At 42.8% G+C, this 13,151-nt stretch overlaps 1 protein-coding gene across 1 annotated transcript in view; it reads left to right on the top strand.

Annotated features, from left to right (window-relative positions):
- Positions 1 to 13,151, top strand: part of dph1 (diphthamide biosynthesis 1) — a 69,755-nt gene that overhangs the window by 26,948 nt on the left and 29,656 nt on the right. Inside the window, exon 4 of the mRNA XM_019874339.1 lies at positions 12,407 to 12,528. Within this exon, the coding sequence (XP_019729898.1) occupies positions 12,407 to 12,528 (122 nt within the window). The remainder of the gene's footprint in view (positions 1 to 12,406; positions 12,529 to 13,151) is intronic.

The raw sequence follows: 13,151 nt of genomic DNA, 5'->3' as shown, positions 1-13,151 counted from the left end.
GGGGGTTCTGCAGCAACGGCGATGAAAACAAAATTACGAAGTAGACTGGACATAAACCACACACTTGAGGTGTCATTGTCTCCTATTACCCCGAGATGGGACCGTCTGGTTGCAGAAAATCAAGCTCGGTGCTGTGGTGAGTCGTCATTTTCATGCACTTTGAATTTGCGTTGTATCGTATTTTGAAGGCATTAAACATTGCCATAGCGATCGGAGTGTTGCGGCCAGATTAGACGCTCCTTGTGTTTATTATTATATTTCGAAAATGCCACAGTTTTCATGCAGCTCATACCATATTATTTTGTTGTATTATTTCCACCACACCTTAAATGCCGGTCCCTGAAAATATTGTCTGACATAAACCGGTCCGTGGGGCAAAAAAGGTTGGGGGCCCCTGTGTTAGAGTATGAAAAACAAAACAAATCACAAACAGTTTTTTGTGTTCATGTTTGTGGGAACTGTTGACCAATCATCACTCGAGTTATTCACTATACAAGTCATCAGTTCAGCAAACCTCAAAAGAATATCCTTGTTTTACAACATGGGGTGTCAAACGCGGGCCGCTTTAGAGTTAGGTCTTCCCCTCGCAGGGCGATTACGACGGTGAAATGAGGTCATGGTTCAAACCAGCTTGAGTTCTTTTCATAGCATGACATAACAAATGCTTTTTACCTTTTCCTTGCCTTTTGGTTCCTTTTCCAGATGATCTCATCTGGTCTTATCTTTCCTGGGTTCTTCCCTGAGCTTTCACAGTACCAAGCTGTGCTGGCAAAGTTCGATTAACGGTTGCTTTTTCGCTCCCTTGTTTTGTTCAGCACCCTTTCAGGATCTTTTGCTGCGCAATTTGTGCTCCATGGTGGTCCAGTGGTTAGCGTGTCAACCTCACAGTGCAGAGGTACCGGGGTTCAATTCCGGCTTCGGCCTCCCTCTGTGGAGTTTACATGTTCTCCCCGGGCCTGCGTGGGTTTTCTGCGGGTACTCCGGTTTCCTTCCACATTCCAAAAACATGCATGGCAGGCTGATTGAACACTCTAAATTGTCCCTAGGTGCGAGTGTGAGCGCGGATGGTTGTTTGTCTGTGTGTGCCCTGCGATTGGCTGGCAACCCGGTCAAGGTATCCCCCGCCTACTGCCCGATGACAGCTGGGATCGGCTCCAGCACACCCCGCGACCCTTGTGAGGATAAAGCAGATCAGAAAATGGATGGATGGATGTTGTTAAAAGCCTGTTGAACAAATGTCACGGCAGATAGCGTACACTCACCAAAACGATCAGTAATGATCTTGTATTTTGGAGAGTGAAAGGATTATCACATGGTATTACCAAAAACATCTGTCTAAGCGTTATTTGGCACTCACTGCCTCGCGTCGTCGCGTCCCTCTCTGCACATGCAACATTCCTGGCAGATGATCAGTGACTCTTGTGAGACATGTTTCACATTTTACATATCTAAATACTCTGCGAGACGGACGCCGTCACTCTCGCGGCGACGATAAAATCAAAGTGAATATATCGCTTGACAAGGGGAAGCGCTTGAACGCTAATTTTCCATGTGTCGCTCGCAGGAAGCAGAGTGTAAATAGCAGCTTTGCTAGTTTAACAAATCCATCATTGTCATCCTCGCCAAAATACCCCCCCCCTTTTTTTTTTTTTGCTCTGACTGTTTAAGCTCCATCAGCATCTGTTCTTTCCCGAATGACTGCTCCCTTGTCACTAAGTGCGGAAATCAAACTCTAACACCCAATATCACCGTACGTGTCCCTGGATAGCGATAGTATCACAATGCGGCACGACAGCACGATAACGGCAAAATGGGCTGAGATGTCGGTCTTAACAGCGCCATTCCGATGGCCGTGGAAATGTGTTAGCGAATTTCAAATGAAGTCACGTCGTTATTTGTTTTAGTTATTGAGCGTCGTGTCAAGCAGATGGATGAGGTGAAAGTGAACTTTTTTTACGCCCGTGTCATGCGCCGCTTGGATTAGCCCCCTTCATAAGTGTGTCAAAGTAGCACCCAGAAGAATACGTTGATATATAGTAAAGCTGTATGGACAAAATGTTTTCCTGTACGAACGAGAATGGAAACAATCATGATCACAATGAATTATTTTGATATTGCAATCACGGTGAATGAACACCATTATTCATTCATTCATTTTCAAATGTATTAATCCCACCGCCAAAACTCAACTTTAAATAACACTTAAAATTGCAATGTTTGTGCTCAGCGACCACCAATTTCAAAACAATTAATTGGACAATTTCTCATAATGAATTGTGATTCATCACAGTTTTCTCCTGGGTTTTTATTTATTTCTTTATTTGTAACCCTTGTGCTGCAATTTCTACGATGTTTGTAACACATGGGTTACCCCATATGTTACATTTTCTACAATTTTTGTAGATTTTTGCGTATTGTCATCTTTAAATCATAGACACAGCATAAAAAGTGTGTGATATGAAATATTCCAATTCATGTTTTATTTATATAGATTTATATTTATGTTTTGGTCATAGCACAATACCGCTTTTATTGTTCATAGAGGGCAAAAATACAAAGAAAAAATAAGAACTATATGTGTATGTATAGCACTGATGCCACTGAACATGTCGAGTGGTTGAAAGTGAAATAAATATTCAGGAATAATACTTTTACAATTTTTGTAAAATTGTATGTTGCGTTATATAAACTTATTTAGATCGACTGCAGCACATGGGTTAAACAAAGCCTCTAACAAACATTTACAAGCGTCAAATCGTGGAATCAATGCATCAACTAAAAGTACACATCGATTCACCGACTGTAATTGCTGTCTTTGATTCTTGAAGACAGTTCTTTTCCTGTAAAATACAAACATTGAACCAAAGTGACTCCGCTTTACTGGCATGTTTCTGAAATCCTTCTCACTGAAAGAATTCTCAAAACGTTTTGCTGAGATGTTTCGTTCTGCAGATGAGCGCCATCATCCAGCAGTGTTGTAGGAAACTTGAGCGGGGTATTTTGCTCGGAAATGATAGCACCAAAGACATACAATTAATATGGTATTCAAATTGGCTTTGGAAAGTCCACAGATGACTTTGCATTTATCCAACAAGCGTCAAGCAGGTTAAAACTACCTCTAGTCCGTGTTTGTCCATGTTTATACCAGTTACTCCTCTAAGTTTGGCCGCACACATGAGCAGAGGCCACAGAAAGTAAATAAGACTTGAGTTAATCGTGTTAATTTTTTGAACGCCGTCAAGAATTTGAGTGAATCTCCAAAGTCTGTCTCTCTCTCTCTCTCTCTCTCTCTCTCTCTCTCTCTCTCTCTCTCTCTCTCTCTTCCACTCAAGTTCCACTATGTTGTATTCCCTCAAATATTTACTCTACTGTTTTATTTGTTCAGTCGGACGTCAGACAGAACATCAATTCAAGTTAGTTGAGGACATTCGGTATGATGACATTGACATGTTTTCTCCCAGCCTGCTCTCCCATACGAACTACCTTTTACAAAAGGGAAATGACGGTACCTCGACCGTGCTCCCCATTCTTTTCTGCTATAGGCCGGTGCCAAAAGCCCAATCAGGGACACCACATCGACTGATGGTTACTGATGCCTGGAATGTAATGGACTAAAAAAATGAGCCAAGGGGGGGTGGTTTGCCCGTGACTATGCAAATGCTGCGCACATGCTTATTTGAGCTGTCAGCTGGCAAAGTACCGTTGACAACTGTGGCAAGAGCAGCGCTGCTGCTGCACCTCTTCGCACCTCACTGGCCTGATTGTCTCGTTGCTTCCGAGGCGAGCAGCCTTCCATCTCTGCTTTTGCCGACTCCCCCCCCCCCCCCCCCCCGCCTTTTTCTTCTCATTTAAAAAAAAAAAAGTCACCGGCAGCCCAACGGGGACAGAAACCCTCCCTTTACTGACCACTGAGATGGTTGCAACAAGCACATGGTTACTGTTCGAAACAAGTCCTTCTTGCCTGATTATGCTAATATAACAAAATACAGGGGAGCCTCTCGCAAATTTTTCCTTGCATAGGAAATAAGTAAGTTAAATGTCTCCAGGTGCGAAGTGTCTCATCATAAAACAGTGCATGCAAAGTCAAACAGTTCCATAAAAATAAAATGAAGTGACACTATTTATCCTCTGTCAACACTTGACAGATGCATAACGGCAAAGGCATAGTTTTTGACGCGACGCAGAATGCTAGCCTGAACTCGAAATTGGACCACTTTGACACCCCAGTTAAAGTTGACTGTAAAATTAAATGAACGACAAAAACAATGACCCACATTGTATATTTGATTACAAGCCATGCATGCTTCATTTAAGAACAATTACCAACGCTAATGCTAAAGTCAATGTAAAATCCCATTGACATGCCACTGGAAAATGAGCATGGACTTTCCGCGGCTGCTGTTCCTCCAAATAATGAATATTTACACACAAACACCATAGGAACGCATACAGAAAGCCAATACTATTCTTCCTAATCTGTGAAAAATGAATTCTATTGATGAAGCTCAATCGCAACTTCTCCTCTTATCTTAACCCTTTCATGCACCTTGTAACCTAATAACATGATGCATTGTCCACTGTAATAACCGCTGTCCCTGAAAGGGTTAATGTGAAATGTTTACTCCATGTATGCCACATGCATGTATGGTTCCACACTGCCCCTAAGAAGTCACCGTGCACACAGCAAAAAGCAGGTATTGTTTCAAAAAAATGCTATTATTTGACTACATTATTAATTTTTTACTTTATGTTGTTTTGTCAATATATATGATGACATTAAATGGTGAGTTTTCAAGGATTCAAGGAATTTTTTTCGTCATAACAATCCATATTTCCAAGTCCCGTCCGTGTTAGCCCAGGAAGTCCCAAAACTTGTGAAAATGAAAACAGAACAACAAAATAAGAAAATAAGTATACTAAAATGTTAGGAAAATGCTTATTCACAGATAAAATATGTGCAACAATGCAATACATCAGAGATGTGGATGTGATCGAATGAAAATGCAAGAGGCTCAAATTGGACAATTTTTGATGTTTCGGTCATTTTGGTCTTGACCCCAAAAAATGGAATGTTCAAGTATAAAATGTTCAATGTGCAGAAATGAAAAGGTGTAGAACAGGGGTGTCAAACATACGGCCCGCGGGCCGGATCCGGCCCGCAAAGGAGTTTAATCCGGCCCGCGAGATGATTATGTAAAGCATGGTGTCAACCATACGGCCCGCGGGCCTGAACCGGCCCGCAAGGAGGTTCAATTAGGCCCGCAGGATAATTTAAAAGTGAAAAAATGCATTAAAGACAGAATTAATATTTTTAATAAGGTGCAATCCATTGAGTATCCGCAAGGGGACACTGTTTTGATCAGAGAAGACAACAGCAGCCTCAGTCCGTCACTGTGACAGACCCATGACAGCAGACGCTATCAATAGCACTCTCACATTTACACATTTAATAGCACTCTCCTTAGTTTGTAAGATTACATTTAGATTTTATATGCACGTGTAAATGGTTTAAAACTTCCTTTCTTTATGAATCTCGTTTAATCTTAAAGTGCATTACTATATTTTTCAATACCAATTACTTGTTAATGTTTGTACAATCAGTGGGATCATTTGCAATGCATATATGTGAATGATAAAAGTAAATTGCACATTTGTCGAAGGAAATGTAAGGTGCTTCATGAAATATTTTGTAAAAGATATGTTCATTAAATTTCAACATTTTCCTAATGTTCTTGTGCTTCTTTATACCAAAACAAAGGAAAGACATTGTTTTGGTTATTTATAGCAAAGTATGGTATCATTTTAATGGTCCGGCCCACTTGACATCTACCGAGGCCGTATGTGGCCCACCATGTGAAATGAGTTTGACACCCCTGGTGTAGAAGGTTGATAGTTGTTTTGAGTCGTAGTAGAGTTTTGGTAGGTGAAAAAAATACATGTAATATTAATTTGAGAGCAACAATTACAAATAATCGTGATGGTTTTTGCCCAGCCCTACGTTCAACTTAGGTCATCATCACTTTTGAGCCGTAATCTTTCAAGTGTTAATACACCATTTAGATAATTTACACGACAAGTAGAATCTGTTCTAGTGGTACTTGTACTCCACTTTGAGAACCGCTGGCAAGAGTGCAAAGCTATTTGGAGCATAATTGGTTGATTTGTCGATGCAACACATTTTAGCGATGGATTGGAGCATGTGGATAACTTATGCAGAAGTCCATCACAGCATGCAGTGTGTGAAAGACTGATGGATTTCCAATTTTCCAACATTTACCATCCTGCAATTTGCATTTGTTTGGAGTTCAAGGGAGCTCCTGGAGGAAAGCCGCACAGCCACTGGGAGAACTTGCTAAGATAACAAAAGTGCCTTTGACTCTCATTTGTTAATGCGCTGAGCAAATATTTTGTTGCTGCCAAAACATGAGGTTGTTGTGAAGGGATCTATATATCAGCCTTACTTCAAAGGTCATATACTAATTATACTGTAACGTCTCCTAATTAGAAATGTGTTGCGCTGATCTCAATTTAAGGAGTGCGCTCCAGTACAAGAACTGTTTCAAAAACTCTGCCTTGACAATATTTTGATTGACAATGCCAGAGGTATTCATCCAGCAATATATTTATCATTGTGGTTGTAGTTTGAGGCCGATGCCGATTCCCATGTTAGCCACGTTAAAATTCCGATAACTTATCAGCTGAATAATTTTCCAAAATTCCCACGGAATTGGGAGTCAACGTAACCTTTAACCCTTTCATGCACCCTGGAACCTGATAACATAAGCTGTCCGCTGTAGTCACCGCTGTCCCAGAATTTGTTTCATTTATCTTTTTTTTTTTTTTTTAACTGTGTTCTGGGACGGGACAGGGTTTGTTTTTTTTTCTGTGGGAGTGTGATGGGACAGGAGTAAAAATCCACTCCCATGTCACATGTCTACTAAAGATGACGTCACGTCATTGCCGCATGTGATAAATGAAGTGTCTGCGCGGCTGAATCACTCCTCTCAACACAAATGTCCATCTTAGGCATCGTGTTTCCAGTGGGATTCAATTAAAGTCGACCGTGAAGACAACTGTTACTCAAAAAAAAAACTTTGCGCGTGCACGGATGATGTCAGTCCTCCCCTTAGGGCTCTCTTCCCCCGCCCTCCCAGAGGAAATATTTGGCCTTTGATAACACCCAGGTCGGATGTGTGCGAATGAGCGTTCATAATGCTGATGCTCTGCCTGCATGTCTTAATGGGATTTCAAAGGAAGGTATTTGCGTCTGTTGTTGTATTGCCAGGTGTTAGATGTTATTGGTGAGAGTACTTTGGGCTCCCCCAGGACGGACGCAGGTGTTTTGTTTTCTCTTCGCCTGCTGTGACATCTCCATGGAGTGCAACACAATGCCAATCCAAAATCTTTACTCTGCTTCCAGTACATCTCCCGCCACGCTAAAATAATAATGCCAGAGGCTATTTTCGCCAACCCTCTTAATTTTCTTGAACTGTTGCTCAAACAGGAGGACGGTACAATCTGCTCGCACTAAACCCTTTGTGCGTGGGAGCGCATATGCTTCCATGAACTACACTCGTCTTGTTTGAGACGTTTGTTTTTGTGGCAAATGAGTTTCTTACAAAGATTCGAATCGCTCGGTAGTTTCTCATTCGTATCGAGACTTGCGCTCAAGACTTAATTAGGAGGAGCTGTTCAGCAGTTCTCAAGCTCCTCTGACATCTTAATTAGATCTAAATGACATTTCGGTTGGCTCGCAAATGAGTCAAACCATACAATAAACTCGAAGGTTTCTGACATCAGAGATAAGGAAACGATGATGACGTTTTCATCTAATTTGTTCCTTATACATTTGAAGACTATCATGCAGTGTTTCCTGTATGAAACGTATTATCAGGGGGATTTGATTAACACCGATGCTCTTTCCATTCCGTCCCTCGCAGTCTTTTGTTCCATCTCCTCGCCTCCGTCCCGTTGGGATGCGGGACCAGGCGCAGCCCCCTAATTACCCTGCCATGTCCGTGTGGCATTGCGTGTCTCGTATCAGCCCCATAATCTAATTCATAGCGTTTATTATCATGACAGTGGAGTATACCGGCTATGCTAATGCCGAGATAGGCGGCGCCAACTGAGGTAAAGTGAGAATGGGATATCAGGCAAATTGATGGCTGATTAGATACGTTCCCCATCGCATCGTGCACTGTTCTGCTTGTGCTGCGGTGGATTATCATTGCATTTGCTTTATTAATCGAGGGCAAACTGTATTTCCACAAATGGTGAGAATGCCAACTGCATCAGCTCGATAATGGAATAGAGAGAGAAATATTCGTTGTTTGCTGGTATCTTACCATTCGTATTCAATGCGACTTGAAAAACAAAAAATGAGTATTGTGACCGGCGGGCTGCGTTGCTGAGGTGGTAGCGTTGTCTGCTCCCAATCTGAAGGTCGTGGGGACAATCCTGACCTTCTGAAATTGGATCGACGTGTCCTTGAGCAAGATAGTGAACCCTCTATTGCTTGTGCTGTGTCATCGGTAGTTGAATGAAGAGACAGTGTTGCTACATTTTACTAATAGCCTATTGTCGGTAGTGTCATGTCCTACTGTCAAGTAACTAATGATGGCAGCAGCAGAATGAATTCTGAAGTCGAGAAAGCCGTTTTGTCTGGCAGTTTTCAGAAAACCAAACTAATTGGCAGAAATGTCATCATGTAACAGGACAGAGACCCAAAACCCAAAACACACAGCCAACACTTCTCACAAGACTTCATCAACGGGGGAGAAAAGTGGAAGGTCTTAGACTAGCCATGTCAATCACTGGATCTTTACCCAATAGAGGAGGGGTGGCCAACCAATCAGAGAATAAGAGCCAATTTGTTTTTGACTGTGTTACTGCAAAGAGCCACATCAGCACATCACCCCATCCCTTCCTCTCACACACACACACACACACACACACACACACACACACACACACACACACAGACCTCTGCTCAGCCAGATTTATCATACATGCCACACACCAACGTGACCATGACAGAAATGGACTCCTCCAGTACCAAGACCACAGGCCACTCATTTTCAACAATGAATATTATGTGTACTGTCTCACACACACACAAACTCTCAGTTCAACCAAGTCCAAAACCAAAAATATTATAAGGTTTTTCTCCTACTATGCATGTTGCTTAGCGCCTTAGTGCAGGGCATTCCTTCTCTTGAACAATGCTGTTCAAATCTGGCTTATATTCCGTTGTTGCCTCTCGAAGAAGGCACTGTCTGCATACCAGCTGCAGCGGTTACTACTTGGGTCAGCTTGCCAGATAGGGCAAACTTTTTTGACCGAAGATCGACGATTGAAGCGACCAACCTCCCGCGATCAACTCGATTGCGCACATGCAAGCATATACACAGGCTCGCACGCAATGCACGCGGGCGCCAACCATGCGCTCGCTCACATTTGCACGCACGCCCACACGCATGCCACGATGAGCAACAGCTGGAATGGCCCCTCACATGAACGAAACTGAAACACACAGACACACATTTTCAACGCTGGTCATGTAAAAGCCCGGGAGCCGCATTCAACCAGTGAAAGAGCCTCGGGTTGGCCTCCTCTGCAATAGAGCATGCATTACACCTACTGAAGAGGAGAGTCAGGGGAGAAACCCTTAGAAACAAACAAACTGAAACCGATATGACAGAGGCTGCAATAAAGGCCCGGAAAAGCATTTCAGTGGGTCACAAGGTTTCATGCAACTTTTGCAAGTAATGGTTATGCCACCAAATATTAAATGTTATTTTTATTTTAAGTTAATTAAATAATGTCCTTTGCAATAGTTTTGCTCACTTGTTAAGTGGGTGGCTTATCCTGAGGTGTTTAACACTCTGCATGTAATTACCATGAAATAAAAGCTGGACTTCTGAATCCAAATTCCTTCTGCATCCAGGAAAAAAAAAACAAAGGAATCAACCTTGCCCTTCCAGTACTTTTGGAGGCGAGAGTACATACTAACCATTTTTTCTTCCGCATGTGTTTGGCGGAGGCGTATTTTTCTTCAGTGCATGACACACTCGTCAAATAACTGGGTGTCTGTTAAATGGCCGGCTGCTATTTGAGCACTTTTATTGTGGCGCTTGCTCCTGCCATAAGTCAGATGTCAGAACAATAGTTAGCCGCGAATGAGAATGTTTGGCAAGTGTAATTATCCCCCGCGGTAGGCTTGATGCACACAACGGAGACAAAACCTTGACGATAGAGAGGGTAAGTGATTCCGGTTTTGAAGGCAAATATTTATTCTCCAGATGAGTCGCGCCGTGTGTTTGTTGCAGGGCTCAGCTGCACCCGCCTTTGACTTGAGAGCAGCCATTAGGGGGGAGAAGGGACGCTGAAAATAGGCAGAGGAAACTCTGGGATGATGAGGAGCAGCCCCGAGAGGCTGCAAACCAGATTACATCAGAGAGAGCGAGAGAGGGTACGCTAAATAGAAGCTTTGACTGAAGCCCCTTGTGAGGAGCAGAACCGGGGATAAACACACCAAAAGGATGCGGTTGTGAAAGACTGGCCAGCAGGAGGTTGATTATCAAGACCCCGTCGGTATCTGTAGAGTGTTCGCTGTGCAGCCCCGTCTGTTTATCGCTTTGCCTTCGTTCCCTTCGGCACCTTGTCCCATCCCTCGTCTACCTTTCTGTCTTACCTAAATCTGTCAGAATAAAGCCAGAAATGCCTGACAACTAGTGGTACCTCCATTTACAGCCACCCCCTCATCTACCTCCCTCACAAGGCCTCAGGCTTGCTTCCGCTCCCCTGCCGCTTCCTCTCAGACTTTAATTTATTTTACTTAACCTTTACGTTTTTTCTTAGCATTTAATTTGCCTATAAAGAGCAATGGAAACATGTTGTTGTTTATCTGTAGCGGGATGGATTATTTGTGCTTCACAAATCTTCTGTAAGTCCCTAGGTAGTTGTACAATGGCATCATGTTTTGTTCCGTGTCGTCAAAGATTTGACACGTGATTTGCACAAACTTTAAAGCATCCTTTCTGACTTGTTTATTGTCCTGGTGAATGCGATGGTGTTTAGTATTCGCTTTCCTGCAACATGTTTTGTTGGTTCATGCCATCAATATATTCATTTGGAATCCATTACAAACTAAATTGCTTACGTGTACACGCCATGTCTTGTTTCTTTAGTGTCGGGATTTAACTGCGTTGTAAAATGGCAGAAGCGTACGAGTCATCCGTTTCTTCCACAAAGCTGAGCTTACTCTGGCGTGCTTAAAGACAGTGTGTCTGTTTTCTTGCCATAGTGCCGTGATCAGTGCAGTGGATCGTCCCAGGTCAGACACAATTAGGTGGGGTAGGTAAAAAAAATAATGAGCATAGGAAGGAAATACTAGAAACAAGGAAAAAAATGAATTGCTGCCATCATAAAACATTGAACTGGACTGGCCCTGTCGGGCCATCATGAGCAGAGTTGTCGTGCTGATGCCAGAAGTAGCATTGGCCCTCATTGGCAACAATACTTAACAAGTGTAAAACTGGTTTTGTAAGCTTACTTGTGGATGAACTAATGAAGCGTAAAGACTCAGTTAGCCAAAATGCACACGAGCATTCAGTGCATAAATGCCTGGCCAGTCGGGCCAGCATCGCTGAACTTGGGGTGACCCGACAATATCATTGGGCCGCCGTTAATGTCGAACCCTGATGTCACTCGTTTTTTTTTTTTTTTTTTTTTTTTTTTTTTAACATTCTTAACAGTAAGCAGAAAATGAAATGAAACACTGCAAAACCGTGAAGATTTGAACACTTTACAGTTTCCTTGTATAACTAGCTTCCAGTAAGTGAATCAAACAATATACAGAAAAATGGCAATAAATCAACTGATTGTTAGTCACTCCAAATGAAACATTTATGATTTATACATGGCTGTAATTTGTCCTCACAGACTAATCGTTTTAAACATAATGTAACAAGTAACTAATGGTCAACCTTCAAAACATTTGACTGAATCAACGGCGCCTCAGTTTTAGTTCCAGTGCTTTTATCCAGTACATCCAAGTTGAACCTTAATTTGAGGAAGCACTTTATTAATTGGAACTCCAATGGATGAGCAGGATCTTAATAAAATTGCGATACGACCTAAGAGCCTCTCTTGATGTAGTGGACTTGTGGATTCTAACCAAGTAGACACGGTGTCTCACACATGCCAACGCCTGCTCGAAAAATGCTCCCGATATGCTGCAACTCGGTCATTGATGTCACATCTTAAGTGAACGGCAATTGATCTTTTTCAACTCCCTCCTTATCACATGCCGCGAAAATCAATTTGCAGTTGGCAGGCAAAAGTAGGGGGTGCGTAGGTTCTGCAGGGCTGGACTAATTAGTGTTCACGTGTTCGTTTGCGGCAGGTTCACGGAAGCGGATACCATCGTGATGGGGGATGTAACGTACGGGGCGTGCTGCCTGGACGACTTTACCGCCCGAGCCTTGGGAGCTGACTTCATGGTGCACTATGGCCACAGTTGTCTTGGTGAGTCTTTTGTCTTGTCTGTGTTTATGATATGTTTTACTAAATGTGATGGGACTCTCTTTCTGAAAGTTTTGAGCTCCTGTTTTGTGGAATGCTTATGGGAATTGTGCCACCGTTTAACGGTCCCCAACTACCGGGCAGTGAGTGGCAAGGGTCTATGTGTCTTTGGAAATCAGGTGAATCTGCCTGTGCCTCTCCACACAAGTCCAACAGGTTGTGTCAGTCACTTGATAAAGTTGAGTTCAAAACAGCCATCTTTGGAGAGCTTCTTCAGGAAAGGCAATAAGGCCAAACAATTAGACAAAAGAAGCAACTGTATCTTGCAAGAAAAAGAATGCTGCATGAAAGAGACAATTTCAGCAGTCCTGTCTCTCAGGATCAGAAGTGGGAGGTGAAAATCAACCCCGCCCTCGAAAAGATCCAGCAGGGAATGTATGTTCTGCAGCTGCTGACGAAGTACGGCCTAAGCTGTTGAGACAGTTCTCTGCAAGTCATTGAATCAACCCTGGGTTCATGGATCACAGCAGACTGCTGCAGACAGTTAGGAATGCTGAGAGGATCATCTGTACCCCTCTACCTGCTCATGAGGATTTGCACACTCCGAGAACTAAGACAAGGCACAG

Source organism: Hippocampus comes, unplaced genomic scaffold, assembly GCF_001891065.2.
Source record: "Hippocampus comes isolate QL1 unplaced genomic scaffold, H_comes_QL1_v1.1 scaffold125, whole genome shotgun sequence".
Classification (NCBI taxonomy): domain Eukaryota; kingdom Metazoa; phylum Chordata; class Actinopteri; order Syngnathiformes; family Syngnathidae; genus Hippocampus; species Hippocampus comes.
This window is presented reverse-complemented; position numbering and strand designations above follow the sequence as displayed.